This window comes from Palaemon carinicauda, chromosome 18 (genome assembly GCF_036898095.1).
Source record: "Palaemon carinicauda isolate YSFRI2023 chromosome 18, ASM3689809v2, whole genome shotgun sequence".
NCBI lineage: Eukaryota > Metazoa > Arthropoda > Malacostraca > Decapoda > Palaemonidae > Palaemon > Palaemon carinicauda.
Window position 1 is genome coordinate 75,344,112 of NC_090742.1, and position 23,776 is coordinate 75,367,887.

The 23,776-nt window shown below is 41.0% G+C and overlaps 1 protein-coding gene across 1 annotated transcript in view; it reads right to left on the bottom strand.

Moving 5' to 3' along the window:
• Positions 1–23,776, bottom strand: part of LOC137657367 (uncharacterized) — a 46,649-nt gene that overhangs the window by 10,705 nt on the left and 12,168 nt on the right. The window contains exons 2-3 of the mRNA XM_068391702.1: positions 1,157–1,724; positions 1–960 (exon numbers count right to left, since the gene is read on the bottom strand). The exon at positions 1–960 is cut by the window's left edge and continues 435 nt beyond it. Of these exons, the coding sequence (XP_068247803.1) occupies positions 1–960; positions 1,157–1,724 (1,528 nt within the window). The remainder of the gene's footprint in view (positions 961–1,156; positions 1,725–23,776) is intronic.

Below are 23,776 nucleotides of genomic sequence, written 5' to 3' on the forward strand. Positions count from 1 at the left end.
GTCGGGAGTCCTTATCTTGCCTATCTTTACTTGCTCAAAGTCGGAAGTGCTTTTCTTTACTTGCTCAAATTCAGGAGTGCTTATCTTTACTTGCTCAAAGTCGGGAGTGCTTATCTTGCCTATCTTTACTTGCTCAAAGTCGGGAGTGCTTTTCTTTACTTGCTCAAAGTCGGGAGTGCTTATCTTGCCTATCTTTACTTGCTCAAAGTCGGGAGTGCTTTTCTTTACTTGCTCAAAGTCGGGAGTGCTTATCTTGCCTATCTTTACTTGCTCAAAGTCGGCAGTGCTTATCTTGCCTATCTTTACTTGCTCAAAGTCGGGAGTGCTTTTCTTTACTTGCTCAAAGTCGGCAGTGCTTATCTTGCCTATCTTTACTTGCTCAAAGTCGGGAGTGCTTTTCTTTACTTGCTCAAAGTCGGGAGTGCTTATCTTGCCTATCTTTACCTGCTCAAAGTCGGGAGTGCTTATCTTGCCTATCTTTACTTGCTCAAAGTCGGGAGTGCTTATCTTGTCTATCTTTACTTGCTCAAAGTCGGGAGTGCTTTTCTTTACTTGCTCAAAGTTGGGAGTGCTTATCTTGCCTATCTTTACTTGCTCAAAGTCGGAAGTACTTTCCTTTACTTGCTCAAATTCAGGAGTGCTTATCTTTACTTGCTCAAAGTCGGGAGTGCTTATCTTGCCTATCTTTACTTGCTCAAAGTCGGGAGTGCTTTTCTTTACTTGCTCAAAGTTGGGAGTGCTTATCTGGCCTATCTTAACTTGCTCAAAGTCGGAAATGCTTTTCTTTACTTGCTCAAATTCAGGAGTGCTTATCTTTACTTGCTCAAAGTCGGGAGTGTTTATCTTGCCTATCTTTACTTGCTCAAAGCCGGAAGTGCTTTTCTTTACTTGCTCAAAGTTGGGAGTACTTATCTTGCCTATCTTTACTTGCTCAAAGTCTGAAGTACTTTTCTTTACTTGCTAAAAGTCGGGAGTGCTTTTCTTTACTTGCTCAAAATCGGGAATGCTTATCTTGCCTATCTTTACTTGCTCAAAGTCGGAAGTGCTTTTCTTTATTTGCTCAAAGTTGGGAGTGCTTTTCTTTACTTGCTCAAAATCGGGAGTGCTTATCTTGCCTATCTTTACTTGCTCAAAGTCGGGAGTGCTTTTTTATTACTTGCTCAAAATCGGGAGTACTTATCTTGCCTATCTTTACTTGCTCAAAGTCAGAAGTACTTTTCTTTACTTGCTCAAAGTCGGGAGTGCTTATGTTTACTTGCTCAAAGTCGGGAGTGCTTATCTTGCCTATCTTTACTTGCTCAAAGTCGGAAGTGCTTTTCTTTACTTGCTCAAATTCAGGAGTACTTATCTTTATTTGCTCAAAGTCGGGAGTCCTTTTCTTTACTTGCTCAAAGGTGGGAGTGCTTATCTTGCCTATCTTTACTTGCTCAAAGTCGAGAGTGCTTATCTTGCCTATCTTTACTTGCTCAAAGTCGGGAGTACTTTTCTTTACTTGCTCAAAGTCGGAAGTGCTTATCTTTACTTGCTCAAAGTCAGGAGTGCTTATCTTGCCTATCTTTACTTGCTCAAAGTCGGAAGTACTTTTCTTTACTTGCTCAAAGTCGGAAGTGCTTATCTTTACTTGCTCAAAGTCGGGAGTCCTTATCTTGCCTATCTTTTCTTGCTCAAAGTCGGGAGTGCTTTTCTTTACTTGCTCAAAGTCGGGAGTGCTTTTCTTTTCTCTCCTAATTTTGTGTAAATTAATCTTTCTATTAATTGCTTTAACGAGTTGTTTTTTCTATTCGGGATAATTATCTATGTTGTTTTGACAGATTTTTTTAATAGTTCAACACTTACTTGATTAACGAGTTGCTTAAATGAATTATTTGCTCTTCTCATTTGAGAATATAACTTTTGCTCCTCTGATGGACTGTTTCCTCTAATAGATTTTTAAACCACTGCTTAGTGGCTTAGGAGGTAACATCTTGCTTTATAGTATGATATACCTCAGAAAGTCTTAAAGGAAAGCACTCCTAACATAGGTTTTGTAACACTATTGCAAGACAATATTATTTTAATAAATTTTTTTGTGCATGATTACAGGACTCGGCATCAGATTATAATGTTTTTTTTTTTATTATTATTATTTTATATTCAATTGTATACTTCACAAAATATAATCTATGATTTTAACATTTCTTATATTTTAATGACATTAATATATTTTTTCACTAATAAAACATCAAAATAGTATGTGTTTAAAGGGGAAACCATAACAATATGCCTGCTTGATCCCATTTGGGAGTGCTCATCTTTACTTGCTCCAATTCAGGAGGGCTTATCTTTACTTGATCCGTGATTTTTTAATACCATGATTAATCCGTAATCTTCGCAGATTTATATCAACATTGTGTTCATTTTTATATATCTTAATCTTTATAGATCCTTAATTGATGAAATATTAGACGAAATCATTCACGTATCTGGCAAAATAATTTTTTTTCCATTCAAGTTCTCCACCTCCACAGGGAGTTGATTTTGCCGTTTGCTATATTTTTCGCTTATTGGCAATGATTCCTAAATTCTAGTCTTTTTTTTTTTTTTTTTTTTTTTTTTTTTTTTTTTTTTTTTTTTTTTTAGATTTCGTCTTATTCGTCTGTGGCAATTTTTTATTGGCTGGGGGAGGAATTCTTTATGGTGGCACAGGCTCTTGCTTAGTGAACGGCAATTGATTCGGCAGGTTTTGGTCGGCGGGGCATTGAAGGAGGCCCATAGAAAGGGTATATTGAAAATTAAGATTTGCCCGGTGATAGGACCAGGTAGACAGAGCAGGATGGGAAAAAAGAAAATGGCGGCAAAGATTAAGTAGAAGGCCAAATATGGGTGCTTTGAAGGAGGACCAATAGAAAGTTTATATTGAAATTTTAAGATTAACCTGGTGTTAGGACCGGGGAGACAGCAAGATTGGGAAAAAGAAAGTGGCGACAAAGATTAAGTAGAAGGCCAAAAAATGTGTGCTTTGAAGGAGGCCCATAGAAAGGGTAGGTATTGAAAATTAAGATTAACCCGATGTTAGGACCGGGGAGACAGCAAGATGGGGAAAAAGAAAGTGGCGACAAAGATTCAGTAGAAGGCCAAAAAATGGGTGCTTTGAAAGGGGACCAAAAAAAAGGGTATATTGAAAATTTAAGATTAACCAGGTGTTAAGACCGGGGATACAGCAAGATGGGAAAAAAGAAAGTGGCGACAAAGATTAAGTAGAAGGCCAAATGTGGGTGCTTTGAAAGGGGACCAAAAAAAAGGGTATATTGAAAATTTAAGATTAACCAGGTGTTAAGACCGGGGAGACAGCAAGATGGGGAAAAAGAAAGTGGCGACAAAGATTCAGTAGAAGGCCAAATGTGGGTGCTTTGAAAGGGGACCAAAAAAAAGGGTATATTGAAAATTTAAGATTAACCAGGTGTTAAGACCGGGGAGACAGCAAGATGGGGAAAAAGAAAGTGGCGACAAAGATTAAGTAGAAGGCCAAATGTGGGTGCTTTGAAAGGGGACCAAAAAAAAGGGTATATTGAAAATTTAAGATTAACCAGGTGTTAAGACCGGGGAGACAGCACGATGGGGAAAAAGAAAGTGGCGACAAAGATTAAGTAGAAGGCCAAATGTGGGTGCTTTGAAAGGGGACCAAAAAAAAGGGTATATTGAAAATTTAAGATTAACCAGGTGTTAAGACCGGGGAGACAGCAAGATGGGGAAAAAGAAAGTGGCGACAAAGATTAAGTAGAAGGCCAAAAAATGGGTGCTTTGAAAGGGGACCAAAAAAAAGGGTATATTGAAAATTTAAGATTAACCAGGTGTTAAGACCGGGGAGACAGCAAGATGGGGAAAAAGAAAGTGGCGACAAAGATTAAGTAGAAGGCCAAAAAATGGTTGCTTTGAAGGAGGACCAATAAAAAGGGTATATTGAAATTTTAAGATTAACCAGGTGTTAGGACCGACCAGACAGCAAGATTGGGAAAAAGAAAACATTAACAGAGGTAAAGTAGAATGCTAAAACATGGATACAGATAGGCACCGAATAGACATTACAAGGACCCTAAAATTAACCCCTACAGCGCACCACGTGAAAGCAGTATAGTCAATTATTTTTTAGTGAGGCAGATTTGCACCGTCTCGCCGAGGTGCCCTTTTCGCTCGGAAAAGTTTCCTGATTGCTGATTGGTTGGACAAGATAATTCTATCCAATCAGATTGCAGGACACTTTTCCGAGCGAAAAGGGCACCGCTGCGAGTCGATGCAAATGCACCTCATTTAAGAAAATTGACCATAGACCTATTCCCTTTTGGTATGGATATTTTGAGGAGAATACCTAACCTAGAACCCGGAATTCCCAATAGATTTACTAAAGAAAATATCTATTCCAAAAAGTGTGGTTTCTTAGCCTAGAGTGAAGCTTACATAGCTGTTATAACAGAATGATTAGGGCCAGATAGTCGAAGTGGAAATCCTCGGAAAAACGGGAGTTTGGGCGGGAAAATAAACCGGCCAGACATTGCTATTTTCTCATTAAACATTGTTCTACAATTAAATGTTTGCCTATGCAAATTTTTTAATTAGGCTATTAAAGGAAGGATGGTAAAAATTTACTCAGTGTAATTAAAGTCAATAAGGAGCCGAAAGACAACGGAGAGGGGGGAGGGGGAGGGGGGCAGGGGTATGATTTGGGTAGGGAAGGGGGTGGAAGGAGTAAACACCCCCCTCCCCCTCGGCGTTTGTTATCGCCTCCTATTCATAAACAGGAACTCAAAAATATAAGAAAAGAAAAAATTACGAGAATGAGTAGGTGGAGAGAGAGAGAGAGAGAGAGAGAGAGAGAGAGAGAGAGAGAGAGAGAGAGAGAAACGGTGGGGGGGAAAGAGAGGGATGGGAGGGAAGATGAAGGAATAAAGCGAAATTAATGAAGAATTATTCAAATCGAAAAAAAAAAAAACTTTAAAAATGGATAGGGATTTAAAATCGGGTAAAAGTTTAATGAAAATCAACATTCGCGAATGAATTCAGAGACGCATTGTTCGGTGAGCGCTCAGACCCTCATTCTCTTTAATATTTTTTGTTCTCTTTTTTGACTTCGTCTTCATGCATTTGGAATAAGCGTTGGCACACGAGGGCGCTCATAAGAGTAGATTTAGAAAAAATAAATAACCAATTCCAACTTGTTACATCTGATCTCGTCACTTCCTACATCTTGCATATATACCAATATTACAACCATTCAGTTATTCATTCTTTATCTTGTAAATGATGTATTATTATTATTATTATTATTATTATTATTATTATTATTATTAGTAGTAGTAGTAGTAGTAGTAGTAGTAGTAGTAGTAGTAGTAGCTACGCTACAACCCTAGTTGGGAGAGCTGGATCCTATATGTCCTCAAGGCTCCATCAGGGAAAAATACCCCAGTGCTATAAGGTATTACCGTGCTAGGCGGTATATCTTTGCAATCAATGTTTTGCCAACGGCTATACTCGTGTAAAAGGAACTGCAACTTGATGGAGTAATGAGAGCTTTGGATGAGGGGTAAATGCCCCCCTAAATCTCGATAAAGTCACTGGCAGCAGGTTGGTGGATTGTGTTTAAAGCGAAAGACAAACTGTCTCTTCGGATTTTACTCCTGATGCCTACGGTTGATTTTACTAGAATTCGTTTGTACGGGCAGGGGTAACTTGCCTTAGATATGCACTGAGCATTACAAGAAACTGGCTATCTTTTGATGAATCTAACCAATGAATCCTCTTTCGATTTTGTCAATCATAGAAAGAGAAGATGACAAAATGGCCCCCAGTCCCGGGCGTAGCGGGGTGCTAAGAATCTCCCGGTTTATAACTACTAAAGAAAAATTTAAAATAGGTAATTGGAATGTTAGAACCATGAATCAGATTGGGAAGTTACAGCAAGTGAAGAGTGAATTTATGAGATACAGTTTGGATATCTTGGCCCTAAGTGAAACACGTTGACACGTTGTAAGGTGATTGGTAAGGAAACTTCAGACCAAGGCAATATATATATATATATATATATATATATATATATATATATATATATATATATATATATATATATATATATATATATATATAATGTATGTATGTATGTAGGTAGGTAGGTACTCAGGAAGTTTAGATGGAGTTGGAAGAGAAGGGGTAGGAATGATGATGACACCAAAGACAGAGAAGGTATTAACCGAGTGGAGAGCTGTAAATAATAGATTATTACTAGCAAAGTTCAAATCAGAGCAGTGAAATATGAGTATTATAGTTTGCTATGTCCCAACAAATGATTCCCCTAAAGAAAGGAATGATGAATACTATGAAGAACTGCAGAGGGTAATAGATGAGATCCCTGAGAGAGATATGAAAATTGTGATTGGCGACTTCAATGTTAAAGTTGGAAGAAATAATCAATGTATAGAGGATGTGATGAGAGTTGAGGGTCTTGGCGAAGTTGCAAAAGGAAATGGAGCACATTTCATAAGTTTCTGTTCATCAAACAATCTTGTCATGGGAGGTACTCTTTTTCAATAAGAGAACATCCACAAGTATACATTGACTTCACCATGTGGCAATTACAAAAATCAGATTGATCACATTGCCATTAATAAAGAGAGAAGGAAGACTCTGAGAAATGTAAGATGCTATAGAGGTGCAGATAATGGTAGTGATCACCAGCTCCTCATTGCCACACTGAAATTAAAACTGAAAGCACCCAACAGAAAGAAAAATAGAAAACCTAGGTTTGATACAACTAAGCTTTTAGAAGAAGAGCACAGAGAAACATTTGCAATTGAATGTAGGAATCGATTTGCAGGCTCAGAGACTAAGATACGAAGAACAGACAATTAATGAAAAATGGTGTGATATTGAGAACATATATCAGTCGTTTGGCAGTGAAGTCTTGGGGCATGCAGTTACAAGAAGAAAGCCTTGGATATCGGATGATACTTGAGATACTATAAAAATGAGACAAACACAGAATTTGGTTGTTGAAAGTTTTCGAGGAAGAAATGAAACTTACAAGGTAGAGCTTACTAAGTATTCCAGTATTAATAATGAAGTCAAAAGAAAAGCCTTGAATGACTGGAGAGAATATTTAGACAGTAAAGCAGATGAGGCTGAATGTGCTATGAATTCAGGAAGTGGCTATGGTGTAAGAATTGCTCATAGAATTATTAATGAAATCTCGACTGGGGCAAAGAAGAAGAAGCATATACCCATCAAAAAGAGAGATGGTTCTGTTATAGCAACAGAAGATGAAGAAAGAAAACGTTGGATGGAACACTTTAGTGATGTATTTAGATATGAAGGGAATAATTTGATTGATATACCTGAAGCTGACGAAGTGCTTGACGTTCCCATGAATGAATTTAGTGTTTTTGAATTCGAAGCTATCTTAAAAAACTAAGATGGAAAACTCCGGGGTACGATAGAATTACTGCCGAGATGATACTGGCCGAAAATGAAGTGACTCCCAGACTACTTACAACATTATTTTGTAGAATGTGGCATGAAAAGGCAAAACCTGATGAATGGGAGTTAGGAGTGTTGGTGAGAATAGCAAAAAAAGGAGACCTAACAACAGAAGATGAAGAAAGAAAACGTTGGATGGAACACTTTAGTGATGTATTTAGATATGAAGGGAATAATTTGATTGATATACCTGAAGCTGACGAAGTGCTTGACGTTCCCATGAATGAATTTAGTGTTTTTGAATTCGAAGCTATCTTAAAAAACTAAGATGGAAAACTCCGGGGTACGATAGAATTACTGCCGAGATGATACTGGCCGAAAATGAAGTGACTCCCAGACTACTTACAACATTATTTTGTAGAATGTGGCATGAAAAGGCAAAACCTGATGAATGGGAGTTAGGAGTGTTGGTGAGAATAGCAAAAAAAGGAGACCTAACTGATTGCAATAATTACAGAGGCATAACACTTACGTTAATTGTTATGAAAATGTTTATTAGGCTTATTCCAAAGAGACTGGAGAGAAAGATTGATGAAAAGATGAGAGGTGAATAAGCAGGATTTAGAAAAGGTAGAAGTTGCACTGACCAAATTTTCCTTTTGAGACATGTTGTACATCCTGTGTTATTATGGAATTCCTCTCAAATATGTAAATTTGATTAAGTCTGTTCATGAGCATAACTAAGTGCAAAGTTAATTTTAATGGAGTCTTATCAAATGAATTTCCAGTGAACAGCGGAGTACTCCAAGGGAATGTGTTGTCACCTATGTTGTTTATTCTCCTCATGGATTTTGTAATGCGTAGAACAGTCAGAGATGGTGTAGAAGGATTGGACTGGATTGGTGATAGGAATTTAGAAGACATAGAGTGTATGATGATGATGCTGTCCTTGTTAGCAGAATACCACAGGATTTGCAATGTTTGCTTATCAGGATGCATGAAATATCACACGAGGTTAGGTCGAAGATCAACAGAAGATAGACAGAGACGATGAAAACAGAGTATGCAATGGAAGATGAAATATCATTGGAAGGAGAAAAGATTAATGAGGTAGAATCATTTAAGTATTTAGGAACTATGATCTACAATACAGGGTCTTTAGAATTATAGTTTGGTGAAAGATTGAAAAAAAAGCAAATTAGACAACGGATAGGTTAAGTAAAATTTGGAAATCAAATCGCCTGAAATTACATGTAAAATTCAGACTACACATAAGTTTAGTAAGATCGGTGTTACTCTATGGACATGAGTCATGGTATGACAATGAAACAATCTCGAACAGATTTAGTAGATTTGAGAACGAAACCCTCAGAAGGATTTTGGGAGTTAAATGGCAGGACAAGATTAGAAATGAAACTATAAGAGAGATTACTCGAATGCCATATGTGGATGAGATCATGATGAGGGGTAGATGGAGAGTTTGGCCATGCTCATCGTACTCCCAAGACATATTAGTTCACCAAACGTTCACCTGGGCTTCACAGGGGACTAAAGAGTTGGAAGTCCCAGGTCTACATGGCTGAAGATATGAAGCGTGAAGTAGGAGATGATGAATGAAGTATTGAATTTAAAACTCAATATATAAACGACTGGCGAAATCTAACCGAGGCCCTTTGCGTCAATATGCGTGAGATGATGATGATGAGGAAAATAAATAATGAAATAAAGTATATGAGAAGTAAAGAACCATTTGAATGAAATATCTTAAGAACAGTTATATACAACATTAAAACGAATATTTCGTATATAAACTATAAAAAGAGACTTACGCCAGTCTGTTCACGTGTTTTGCGTTTTGCTTGGCAATCTAAAAGCAAGCAAGCAAATTTGCAAAATATGTTTAAATATGTCTGAATTAATCCAATGTTCTTTACGTCTTGTGCTGAGTAGTCTGAGGTAAGCACCAACACCTTCATTTCGCTAATGGTGAATTGAGTATTTTTTTGCACCTTGTTAAAATAGCCTTGTTGTATTTTATTAACGCTTTGACTTGGAATGAAACCATCAACTGTTGTTTACCTTTCGCCAATGATGAATTCTTCACCAAGTCTTCTTCTTTACATTACCATCTCGTCTTTTTAGCATATAGCCAGGCCTTCTCCATCACAAGACTCAATACTACGCAGTACTCTAGAAGTTTTATTCCAGCTGTTACCAAGTTGTGGAATGATCTTCCTAATCGGGTTGTTGAATCAGTAGAACTTCAAAAGTTCAAAGTTGGAGCAAATGCTTTTTTGTTGACCAGGCGGACATGAGTCTTTTTATAGTTTATATATGACATATTTGTTGTTGACGTTGTTAATAGTTTATATATGATATATCTCTTTTGATATTACCTTTTTTAGAATGATTTATTGTTAATTTGTTCTCTTCAGTTATTTATTTCCTTATTTCCTTTCCTCACTGGGCTATTTTTCCCTATTGGAGCCCCTGGGCTTATAGCATCTTGCTTTTCCAATTAGGGTTGTAGCTTGGATAGTAATAATAATAATAATAATAATAGAAGACTATTGATGCAACAAAATCTATTACATTATTGTTCGACAAAGTATCCTTTCCAGTCAGTTTTAGGTGCGAATAGACATGTAGACGTAGGCGCCGAATATGATAAATGAAACATCATTTCTTGCTGGATAAAAACCATAGATTACATAACCTTATGTGCTGTAAGGAATGGATAGTGAAGAAATAGTGAAAATACCGAAAAAAAATATTACATTCATTCGTCCGTATCATGCCAAAAGACAACGCATTAACAACAAACTAATCGAACAATTACGAGTAATTTTCTTGGTCCAAACTACATAACCACGTAGTTAACGTTTTTATTATCGGTAGTTTCTTCAGACATAAAATTACGCTACACTGACTCGACTAGGTAGATTAAAGCAAAACAGTTCAACGTTGGCTTCACTGTGTAGTGTTAATGTTGTTCGTTTTGGACTTTGCTTAACCGAATGTTTCTAACGTATTTGATCATTTGACTGCTAGTGTGCCTTGCATAATTTAAGTTACGTTTGAAGTTTTCGAATGTCATTTATTACCTACATGTGAATTAATGTGTCACATCTTGGATTCTGTAAATTAAGCTTGATTGAGATGTCATTACCTTTATTACATGATGGAAACGGAAATAAGAATTGGACAAGGAAGAATAAAGACGAAGTTTGACAACTGAATGTGGTAAGTAATGGTGATTATTGTTCAGTCTAGATTCCAATGTTGACATTTACATGTCATAGGTTAGGCAAGTTTTTGTAATAATTTTGTAGTTAATAGTGTCATGATGGCCAGCATTGATTTGGCTGATGCATATTTTTGCAATATATTTAAGTGTCTTATATGCTACAACTGAGGTAGGTTAGGCTGCAATACCCGATAACAAATAGAGATAGTTTAGTGACTTTACTTACCAGATTATGCTTTGCTCTTGAATATTATACTGTATAAGGGTAGACCTCGACTTTACCCAGGTGACGTTTACTTTTATTCATGTGAATATTTTTGATGTATGTAACTGTAAGTGTAGCCTACCGGTTACAAAGGTAATATTTCGATAGAATCCCACCCAGCGCTTTTGTTGTTGTTAATATTTTGTCTGGTGAAACACGTGCAAAAAAAATGCTTATCAATACATTATTGGCACAAATATGTAATAAGAGACAACAAAATACCTTTAAGGTTAATATATGATATTTTAATTACTAAAGAAACTGAAATTCGTTTTAAGAAATGGACAAGTGCTGGCTAGTTTGGTATTTTTCTCTATATGTTTAATATGGGCTGGGGCATAATAACTTGGTTATAGGTCAATTAAAATGTGAAGTCTGTTCCTCACTCTGTCCATTGTTTACACTTGGGAGACTGATGGCAAGTTATTGCGCATGCATTGGTTGCACTTGCTTTTGCGAGCTCTTCGTTTATCCTATGTAATAATTTTTTTTTTTCTAACCAATTATGGGCTTCCAAATATTTATTCGCAAGTTCCCGGATGTTGTTCTACATCAACAATTTTTTCCATCCTCCTCATCAGTTTGAGTTCCACCACCATCACAAAGACATCTCCAAAATTTGGTGTTGTTATAGAAAAACATAGGGCAAAATTTATTAATACAATGCTTCAGTTTCTTTGTAGCTATGTTACATGTCGAATGTGCTTTATGGAACTCAAAGTAAAGTGCAATGGCTGCTCTTTTGTTTATTCTATGCTATAACCAAGTTTCATGGTACTCTTGCTTTAGTGAATAATTTTTTAAAAGCTTATTGTATTATCTCTCAAAGGTTAAAATGTCCAAAGTGCAATTTTGACTTAGCTTATAGGAAAGATTAGCACGTTTTCTACTGCAATGCTTCTATAAAGATTGCCAAGACAGAAAGTGACGTAGGTGTCAATCATAAGGCAAGAAGTTATTTGTGATTTACTTTATCCTAATTTAAGGATTTATTTGTGATTTACCTTATCATAATGTAAGGATTTATTTGTGATTTACTTTATCATAATGTAAGGATTTATTTGTGATTTATTTCATCATAATGTAAATACTCTGTGTGTGACCTTGGGGAGTCCGGGGGCTATGTCTGTGACTTGGGAACTACTAGGTTAGGTTAGGTGGCATTTTACAAATCTCGAAAGTGTTTTACATAATCACATTTTGTCCTGTTTTTGCACACCCAAAGTCCTAGGTTCCCACCTGTGTCTGTTAGGAAGAGGGTTGTCCATAACGGTAGAACGGCTTATTCTCAGTGGAAATAAAGGTCAGATTTGTTGAAAGCACACTATTTGCTGTAGGAAAAGCAGTTTTTCCTAGTATAAATGTTGTCCTGTGTTTTTCTATAATTTTACCCCTTCCCCTTTCTGTCTTCTAATGGAATTAATTCTGTTCATTCATTTGTAAGCAGCTCCTCCTCCCACCTTTCCCTACCTTATGACGAAGTTAATCATATTTGGGCATGTTAGTATGTTTGAGTGTGACTTAGGCACTTATGCGACACGCCCCATTTTCTTAGGAAGAGTCCCCAGTTCCTTCGTAGTTACTTTTTGTTGTGGTTGTGCATTATGGAGCCCAACTTGACAAAGTGGAAGGGCTGCCATTATGACTACAGTATATGGATGCTATAGCTATGTTTCATGGTATTACAGTACTCCTAGTGTAGTGAATAATTTTATAAAAGTGATTCTTAGTTAGATTTTAGTGAAGACCAGCACATTTTCTACTGAAACTCTACTGTAAAGATTACTAAGAGATAAAAAGATGGTGTCAATCATAATTATTATTATTATTACTTGTTAAGCTACAACCTTAGTTAGAAAAGCAGGATGCTATAAGCCCAGGGGCTCCAACAGGGAAAATAGCCTAGTGAGGAAAGGAAACAAAGAAAAATAAAATATTTTAAGAACAATAACAACCTTAAAATAAATATTTCCTATATAAACTATAAAAACTTTTAACAAAACAAGAGGAATAGAAATTAGATAGAATAGTGTGCCCAAGAGTACCCTCAAGCAAGAGAACTCTAACCCAAGACAGTGGAAGACCATATTACAGAGGCTATGGTACTACCCAAGACTAGAGAACAATGGTGTGATTTTGGAGTGTCCTTCTCCTAGAAGAGCTTTGAGTTTGTGACTTGAGTAGGGGTTCTGGGGGGTCTTGCCCTCGACTAGGGCTGTGTCTTGGGTAAGTTTGTGAACTGGGATAGAGGGATCCTGGGGGTTGCCCCTCACTAGGTCTGTGATCTTGGAACCACTAGGTTAGGTTAGGGGGATTTTTTATGTTCTGTAACCTTTTACAATTCTCTAAAGTGTTAAATAATTTCGTTTTTTCCCGTTTCTGCCCTCCCAAAGTCCCAGGTTCCCAACTGTGTCAGTCGAGAATGGGGAGGTGATAGCGGGAGAACGGTTTATTTGCTGTGGAAATATAGGTCAAATTCGTTGAAAGCACATTATTTACTGAAGAAAAAGTTTTTTTTTCTTGGAAATGTAATTTCGTGTATTATAATTTTACCGTATATTCACCCATTTTGTGTAATTGATAGCTAATGCCAAAATTACTAACCTACAGGGCCAAAGCACATTACGAAACATGTTCTGCTTACGAGAAGGTTATGTTAAATTGCGAGCGGAGCGAGCATATTGCAGAACAAAAATCAATAAATCATTAGCTAAATTGAGGGGACCGTCCACCATACCATGAATTTTTTTTTCTAATTATTCAAAATACACAATTTCTATATAATTATGTTTTAGACCTACTGTATATGATACCTTCTTCATATAAAAATTTCAAGTCATTTGATCTAAAACTTTTTGATATATCGGCAAAAATCATGATTTAAAAAAAAAATTTAGATACATTTTTCTCCCCTAATATGACACAAATTGTTTTGAAAATCATACCATCAAAACTTCTTTATAAATCTAATAATTCTGTGTGACAGATTTTTATTTTTATTTTCCTTTTTGTAATGAATATTTTCTCAATTTTCTTCGTAAAATATTCTTTAAAAAAAAAAAAAGAAAAAGGAAAATAAAGATTCTGGTACACAAAATTGTGGGATTTTCATTCCTCTTTACAATGATATTTCTCTCTAAAATTGAACAATAAATGAGAAAAATGTATCTAAGTGTGAATAAGTGTGTTTTTGAGTTATGAGCTCCCAAAGATTTGCAACATATTTTCGCTTCTTTTCTTGGAGAAATCAAGAAAACATTATTATGATAACCTTACTTTGTACTTTTATTGTTTATTCCTACATAAACGCACCCTAAACGAGGTATTTAAACCCATAAGGGTGTAATGAGTTGCCAGCAGCCTCTCATTGTGGCCAGAGTTTTAGTTAGCATGTCTCAGTTTAGTACTCGTACTCATGTTTCCCTTTCCTCTTGGTTCTTTTTTCTTGCTCTCTGCTTACTTTTTGTTCTTTTTATGACCTTAGGTAACATTGGCCTTACTATAAAGTTCCCGAGGACGTTGTGTAAACACAATGTACATCCGAACTGCAAGTAAACAAACACATGCATTAAAATCTTTATACGTCTTTGGAAACTGGCCGCTATTCTCGTAGCTCATAGTTTTCGTTCACCTACCCTGTACCAATGCCTTCCATTTCTGCCAGACGTACGAGATTTCGAAACATAAGTGAAAAAATCATTATATACAGTATATGCAAAAATACGCTCAAAGACGATTCTGTCAAACTCAGTCATGCAAACGATGCAGTAAGGATGATGTCATCATTTAAAGACCGATATATCTTCATTATTTGTAAAGATAATTGGCTGAAACTTCTGGAGAGCATGCACGATATGTATCTGCATACATAGAAGCAATAAAACTATTTTCGATTTCTGAAGTTTGGTATGTACAATAAAGACTGCTACTAATGACTTCATAGAAAAGGGATAGAAAAATTTGGTTTCTATGAGTCTGGAAGTCCTGGAAAACAAAAGGTACAGTGTTTTGACACCGTTTCATTATTTTTACTCTGTTTTGATTATGGTAATTTTTCTTTATTACGATTAGTTTTTTTATGATGATGACTGGCAGAAACAAAGTTTTAAAAAGTTCATTTAAATATCACACAATTAGACAAGTACAGTATACTATATTTTAAGGTGTTTCAAATGATTTTGATAGACGCTACCTAGCGCAAAGCCAAAGCTTTTCAGTTATATTAGTCAACCAACCATAACTTAAAAACTATGGATTTCCGACAGGAATCATTATAAAAAAAGTTCAAAACACCACAAAATACATTCTAAACTCTTATTTTCTACAAACTGTTTATTGTACCATTCTACAATTTTACTTGGGTTTTATTATAGAACAGTACAAAATTAGTTAGAACATTGGAGCTTGCATAATCGAATTGATCTTTGCAAATGTACTATTTTGAGACCCATAGACTATTGGTGGAAACCTCTATTAAAATTTGTAACTTTGTTAATAGAGGTTTGTTCCATAACTGACATACAAACCACGCTATTTAATAGGGGTTATTACTTTCGGCGTAGCTGAAATGACGAGCCATTAGAATTTTAACGAGGTTTTACTACCCCACCGCTAGTTAGCGGGAGGTAGGGAGGGTAGCTTGCTACCCCTCCCCACACACACACACACACACACACCTGTGCTTGAGCTCACTTTGCTCTCGGCTCGGGTGGTAGTCGGACATGTCCGCTCTCACCCTCGACTCTCTGACAGCCATTAATGTCTTTTTGCTTCCTCTCCTACAGGTTTGAGTGTGAAGTTGGCCTCTGCGAACATGCGCAAATGTCCTGGATTACCCGACCGCCCTTGTGGTACATTTGTTGGCGGTCGAGACGGACCCTCACACCCTTTGTCCTTACTGTAGGGGCCAACGGTGTGATAGTGGTAATAAGTGTGGTGAGTGCAGGGAGTGGTCTACCTCCCAGTAGGAGAGGTTTTCTCGGCGACGTAAGAAGAAGTCCAGGCGGAATATTTCTCCTTCGAAGATTTCTTTGAAAGGAGAAAATCCCAAGGACTCTTCTTCCGTTGCCCAAACCTCCTCCGAAGCTCCCACTCGATCGGTTTCTTTCAAGAGACCGTCGAGTGGTAGCATAGACCGTGGTTCTGTTTACCGATCTCGGGGTTCGAGAGATGGCGCTGCCTCCCCTAGCGAGGCAGCTCCACCTCTTCCCCCGGGGGAGGATTTAAATGTTGAATTGAATGTAACCAATTTATTCCAGCTTTGGTCTTCCTTGGGGCTCGAGGGTTCGTCCTCCAAGGAAGCTCTGATTGACATCATCCGATTGGGTGCTGCTGTCAAGCAATCGCCGACTTTGGCAGAGATTGATCCTCTGTCTATTGTCGACGTTGTGGTGTCAGAGGTATCCAATGCGGTATCTCCTAATACCTCTGCATCTTCTCACGCCGCAGCTTAGTTTCTCCTGTTCCTGCTCAACCTACGAGGGAGAAGCTAAGTCCAACAGTCTCTCCTGCCGGTGATTCTCCCCCTCGGGGGAGTTCACACACAGAGACTCCTCTTCGGAGGACTGCTGAAGGTCAGATTGCTGATCCAACGGCCCCCAGAGGGCGTATACTTTGCAAAGCTTGCCTTCCTCTTCGCCTGAGAGGCCTTCCTCCACCTTATAAGTCGGTGAGGAGGCGCCTCTTCGGTTCATCATCGTCGTTGCAGTCTGCCGCACAGGAGCCTCGTCATCGAGCACTGACTGTTTCTGCTACGACCCTGGACCTCTCTGCAGATCGTTCGCGATCCCCTTCGGTGGAAGGTTGTCCTTACAAAGGACACGTCGCCCTTCCACCCGACAGACCTGCTGACCTGCTGTCGCCGTTCCTGGCAGCTGATGCGTTTTATGCGCCAACTAAACCTGTCTTTAAAAGTCAGGCACCAGTCCCTTCGGGGCAACAAGGGCGTACGCGTCATCTAGCGCACACGTCCCTTATGCGCCATGCTAAGCATGCACGCCAACGATCTCCTGACCTCATTGAGGTTCCTGAGATAGCGCGCCAGCGCTCACCTGCTGCTGCTGTTCCTGAGATAGCGCACCAGCGCTCACCTACTCGCCAGCGCGCCACTGCGCGCCTTCAACCTTCTGCGTGACATGGGCGTTAGCGCTCTCCTTTGCGTCAGCGTTCACCAACGCGCCAGCGCTCTCCAACGCACCAACGATTTCCTGTGTGCCCACGATTTTCGGTTCTTGGTGCGGTAGAGAAGTCTAAGACTTCTCCTACTCGTCAGTGCTCGCCCACGCGCCAGCGCTTGCCAACGCGCCGCCTGCTTTCTCCTGCGCTCCATCCTTCGCCAGCGTGCAATCGCGCGCGTTCACCTACACGCGCCCATGCCCATCTCCTACAGTAGTTACACACTGCCAGCCTGACGTGCGCCCACAAGAGGCGCGCCAACGACCACAGGTTCCGGCTGCGCGCCCGCACATAAGGGATATCTCCACTGCGCGCGCGCCCGACGACATCTTCTGGGGCGCATGATCTCTCGCTAGCACTCCCACAGGCCCTTCATCCTGATCCTGCGCACCCGCGAGCGCACAATCAGCCTCCTGCACACTCTCCGATGTCTCCTGCGCACGCTTCTACGCGCCATCGCCCTCGCGCGCGCATCAGCAGTCTCCCGCGCCCAACCCCGGGTATTCCCCATCGCGCGAGCGCGCTTCCCCGCACGATCGTCAATACCCTCCCGTGTGCGAGGCTGCAGGACAACGCACGGCAAAGTCGCCATCGGACATTTCTTCTTCTTTTTCCTTACAGGCGAACCTCCCTATGGAAACTCCTCCCAGGTATCAGTCGATCCCTGTCCCTCGAGAGGGAGTGTCTGACATTGCAGCCGTCAACCAGCAGCCTTGGTTTGGGGCACTAACCAGAGCGGTTTTGCAGGCTTTCAAGCCTGTTCTCTCTGAATTGGGCCACAAATCCTTGGCTGCGTCTACTCCCTTGAAGAGAAAAAGAGGAGTTTCGGACGCGGTGACATCTCCGAGGACTAAGCTGTTTCCTCCTAAGCCTTCGAGGCAGGCCCCCCCCCAGACTTTTTTTCCCTCCCTTTCGGACGAGGATTACCCGTCCTCAGGAGAGTCGCGTGAGGTGAGACGTTCCCCCATCGCACCAATGAGAGAAACCCCACCTCGCGCTGAAAAGTCTTCTCGGGTAGGGGCGGAGAAGAGCCTACCTCCGTCGTTGTTGGAGTCCTGCATCCCTCCCAGGAGTGAGTCGAAGGACTCCAAAACAGTATCAAAATCCTCGTCAAGACTTGGAACGGAGCCAGCCTGTACTCGAAGAACGTCTGCGAGTCTCCCCAAGAAGAGCCTTTGCTGACAAGAGACTTTGCTGCTAGTCCATCCGGAGGAGAGCTGCAGGAGTCAGAACATGCATTTTGGCAGGTTCTGACCCTTATGAGATTTCTCAATGGGTTTGCTGACCCCGAGATTCCCCCTCGAGAGGGCAAAGACACGGTCTTGGACCGAGTATTTGGGACTCAAAAACCATCTAAGGCCAGTGCGGCTTTGCCCTGGTCTCAAGGGGTTAAGAGTACCAGGGACAAGATCGCGGTCCAGCTCTCTGAGCTAGCCTCCTCCAGCCGATCCAGTGCTGGTAACAAGCTTCTCCCACCTCCTCGTGTACAGCAGAGGAGGTACTTCGAGATCTTAGAGGAGCCTTGTTTAGCTCTTCCCCTTCACCATTCTTTGGAAGAGCTTACCAGGGGTCTCTCTCTTGAGAGAGACTCCAACCGGCAGGTCTCATTCTCAGCGACTGAGATCCTTAATCAGGAGAAGGTTGCGAAGTGTGTTATGCAGACCACTTCATGGCTGGATATCTGGTTAGGGACCTTAGGTACCCTGATATGTTCGGAGGATTTCTCTAAAGAACGTACCAGTAAAGCTATGGAGACCTTTCTACTCTCAGGCACTCGCATGATCGAGTTTCTGGCCCACCAAGTCTCGAACTTGTGGGCGAACACCATCCTGAAATGTCGGGATGTGGTGGCTGAGAAGTTCCATCAGAAGGTCCCTAGCACCGAGATAAGCAGGCTCAGACATTCTTCCGTAGAGGGAACGAACCTGTTTGATCCTAAAGACGTGGAGCATGCTGCTGAGAGGTGGAGGAAGTCCCACCAAGATTCCCTCCTACATAGGGCTTTGACATCCAAGCCCTATAAGCCTCCAGTACCCCAGCAGCCCGGTCCTACCAAGACCACGAAACCGACAACGGCAGCGAAGACAGTGGTGTCTAAGCCCTTTCCTGTCAAAGACAGGAAAGGCAAGAAGTCCTCCAGGGGAGGGAAGAATCCTAGAGGGAGCAGCCGAGGCTGCAAACGCGAGGATTGGCAGTCCCCCTGCATGTCCACCAGTGGGGGATGCCTACAAATTTGCGCAGACAGGTGGCAGCAACTCGGGGCCGATTCCTGGACGATTTCCATAATCAGTCAAGGATATCTTGTCCCGTACACAACATCTCTACCTCCCCTGACGACGAATTACCTCCCCTGACGACGAATTACCTCCCCTGACGACGAATCTAGTGTCATTGAGCTCCCTTGCCATGGTATCAGCAAAGGGGCAGGCCCTTTGGGCCAAAGTCCAGACCATGTTGAAGAAGGGCGCTCTCCAAGAGGTCATTCACGGGTCCCCAGGCTTCTTCAGTCAACTCTTTCTTGTAAAGAAGGCGTCTGGAGGCTGGAGACCAGTCATCGACCTCTCGGCTCTGAACAAGTTTGTCAAGCAAACTCCGTTCGGCATGGAGACCGCAGATATGGTCAGACTTGCAGTGATACCGCAAGACTTCATGTGTACACTGGATCTGGAGGACGCGTACTTCCAGATCCCAGTCCATCCGTCTTCAAGGAAGTACTTAAGATTCAGCCTAGACAACAAGGAGTACCAGTTCAAGGTGTTGTGTTTCGGTCTCTCCACAGCACCACAGGTTTTCACCAGTGTTTTCACCGTAATATCGTCGTGGGCACACAGGATCGGCATCCGTCTCCTCCGTTATCTGGACGACTGGCTGATCCTAGCAGACTCGGAGTCATCCCTTCTTCAACACCGAGACAAACTTCTGGGACTTTGCCAAGATCTGGGGATCATGGTAAATCTCGAGAAGTCCTCTCTGCTTCCCACTCAAAGACTGGTATACCTAGGCATGATTATAGACACCAATCTCCACAAAGCCTTCCCATCAGACGATAGGATAGCAAGGCTGAGGAAGGTCGCAAGCCCTTTTCTCAGACGAGAAGAGCTTCCAGCCCAATCGCGGTTAAGTCTCCTCGGTCACCTCTCATCTTTGGCTCGTCTAGTTCCCAACGGTCGCCTCAGGATGAGATCCCTCCAGTGGCGACTCAAGTCCCGGTGAAATCAAGGTTACAATTCCCCGGACGTCATGATCCCTATGGGACATGCGGAACTGACTGTCCTCCTGTGGTGAGTGACAGACGAGAACCTACGAAGAGGAGTGGATCTTCTCGTCCTCCCCCCGGATTTGATGCTGTTTTCGGACGCCTCAAAGAAAGGGTGGGGGCCCACATTCTGCACCACTGGACCTCAGGCCTGTGGTCAGAATCAGAAAAGTGCCTCCATATAAATATTCTAGTGATGAAGACTGTTTTTTTGGCCCTTCAACAGTTCCAACAATACCTGGTGGGTCACTCTGTGGTGGTGATGAGCGACACCACCACAGTAGTGGCTTACATCAACAAGCAAGGAGGTACCTTTTCTAAGCAGCTATCCCATCTTGCATTAGAGATACTGAGATGAACCGAAGTCCACTCGATTCCACTATCGGCACGTTTCATTCCGGGCAAGAGGAATGTGCTCGCCGACAATCTGAGCAGAGCGTCTCAGATAGTGAGTACCGAGTGGTCTTTGGATCGTCTAGTAGCCAACCCAGTCCTGACTTTGTGGGGTTCCCCAACTGTGGATCTGTTCGCGACAGCGCTGAACTTCAAGCTTCCGCTATACTGCGTCCCAGTCCCGGATCCCAAGGCTCTCTGGCAAGATGCCTTCCAACAACGGTGGGACAACATCGACGTGTACGCCTTTCCCCCGTTCTGTCTGATGAGGAGGGTGCTCAACAGGACCAGAATATCGGTCAATCTTTCAATGACCCTCATAGCTCCGCTATGGCATCATGCGGAATGGTTTCCGGACCTTCTGCAACTCCTAATGGAACTTCCGAGAGAACTCCCTCCGCGACACGATCTACTCAGACAACCACATGCTAACATCTTCCACAAAGCCGTAGCTTCACACCTGGAGACTATCCAGCATCTCCTCGCTGAGAGATGATTTTTGCAACAAGTTGCGATTAGGATGTCTGGACATCTGTGAAAATCATCCGCATCTGTCTACCAGGCAAAGTGGAAAGTCTTCAGTGGTTGTTGTCGTGGAAGGGGTATCTCTCCACTCGATGCTACTATTCCAATAATAGCGGAGTTCCTCGTGTATTTGCGGGAAGAAATGCGCCTCTCAGTCTTGGCGGTGAAATGCTATCGCTCAGCCTTAAGTCCCTCTTAATGAGAGAATGCCTTTATGAAGTCATTGAGCTTCAGCACGGCATTTCATTCCTGTGCTGAAAATTGGTGACGGGCAAGAGGGCTCTCGAACTTGGGGAAATTGCTCCCCCAGTTCGAATCTAAATTTCTCTCTTTCACCTTTTTCTTTTTCTCAATATTACTTCGACCTTATCCTAACTTCATGAACTTTCTTTCGTCTTGCTTTCCAAACTCTATGAGAAAAATTTCCCTCATTATATGTGTATATATTATGTACATATATATATATTTTTTTTTTTTTTTCCTATGGCTTGGATGTTTCTACATCTATTGTAGCCCCGGCGGGGATGTTCATACATCCTTTATTACTGCCTGCTTTGATGAGTGGGAGGAGGTGTCACGGTTGGGAGGTGTTTGCACTCAAAGCTATATGTGAGAGTATTGGATGATTTCAGCCATCCCGAAGATGGTTTGGACCTTTTTGGCGGAACTATTCTCAAGTGTTGGGTCTTCGGAATCCAGGGGGATCCGATGCTTGGGGTAGGACTCTTGGCTTTGGGCCGGAAGCCCGTCATTACAGATATGGGGAGGATGATTCCATAATTTCTTGGTCTCAGTCCTAACAGGCGGGTTCAGCTTACACCTGTGCCTCTATATCTGTTTTGATGCTATCCTTCGGGTAGGGTATGGAGTGGACCATCTGGGAGGTATACTCTCATTGTGACGATAGTGGAGAGTGCAAATTTCCTTTCTGATGTGTGATGGCCTAACATTCTCGAGCAGGTACATCAAACTAACCCTTTTCTCTCTCTCTCTCTCACTCGTCTAATGGATTCTTTAAGTAACGAACCCCCATCCCCTGGATACGCTGACTCTCCCCCGGCACTGTTGACGACCTCTGCTAATTCAATTAAGGAAAATTCTGTTGACAACCTAGGAACAAAAAAGGACCCCTCTACTCATGTTTTAAACCCAATTAAGTCGAGTAACAAACGGAAACTCCGAATCCTTCATGTTACCCAAATTCCAATAAATACTGATTATGATATGATATATAAAGCATTTAGATGCTATGGAGTGATAAAAGAAATTAGAATGAAACTTGAAAATGAAAAATGGCATTCATGGATAACTTATAACAATCATGAAGAAGCATTCAACGCAATATGTAACATCAATGATATCAAAATGAATAACTTAAATGTCATGGGTGCCCTATGTGATAAGATACCAAACAGTTTGGATGTATATAGACCTGCTGACTGGTTTGAGAAAGATATCGATTTAACTATGCTCCCCCAAAGAAAGCCAAAACCACCAATGGGGCTTGTTGCTGAGCCTAAAGGGAGTAATGGGAATTATTTTAAAATTAGCAAACTAATTCAGAAAAAGGTAGGAACCATTGCACCAGGTAATATATCTCGCTTTGGGAAAAATAGCTTCCTAATCCATGCAAAATCATACACGCAATCAGTATTACTGTCTAACCTTATGACAAGCAGTGATGAGGATATGTTAGATGTCAAACCCCACCTAAACTTTAGTTACGGAAGGGGAGTAGTCTTCAATAAAGATCTGTATGAATTTACAGAAGAGGAAATACTAGCCATGTGCCCATTAACAGTGTGGAAAGTGCATAAGATTCCTGGGACGTCAATGATTATCCTTACTTTCCAGGATGCTGATGTGCCTTTCCACATCGATATTGAAAATGAAAGAATAAAAGTTCGACCTTTTAAACAAAAGCCCTTACAATGCTTCAAATGTTTCAAATTTGGACATCCTTCTAAAGTTTGTAAAAATGAAAAAATGTGTAGCATCTGTGCCAGTCCTTATCATGGAGAGTGTACACTTGAGCCCAGCTGTTTGAATTGCAATTCAAACCATAAGTCAACTGACAGGAGCTGTGAGATTTATAAGTTTGAAGAAGCAGCCCTCAACAAATCCAGTGTAGAACACATAAGTGTAGGACATGCCAAAAGACTACTGAAAAAACCAAACAGCTATGCAAAGGCACTGAAACCAAGAGAAAATATACCACAGGAGTCATCGAACCCACATAGTGCTGCCAGTAATTCCAAGAAAAGAAATACATCATCTAATGATAGTAAAGTTTTACGTGACAAGGTAAGCATATTGCCTTCCAAGGCTTTGCCACGGTGTATTAAAACTGCGACACTGCCCACTTCTATACAAACTTCATCCCCCATTACCTGCAATAGTACTAACCTCTCTCAGGCCATGTCCTTGCCTGATTTGATGGAGGTTCCACCCGAAACAAAGTTGGCAGGTGCAC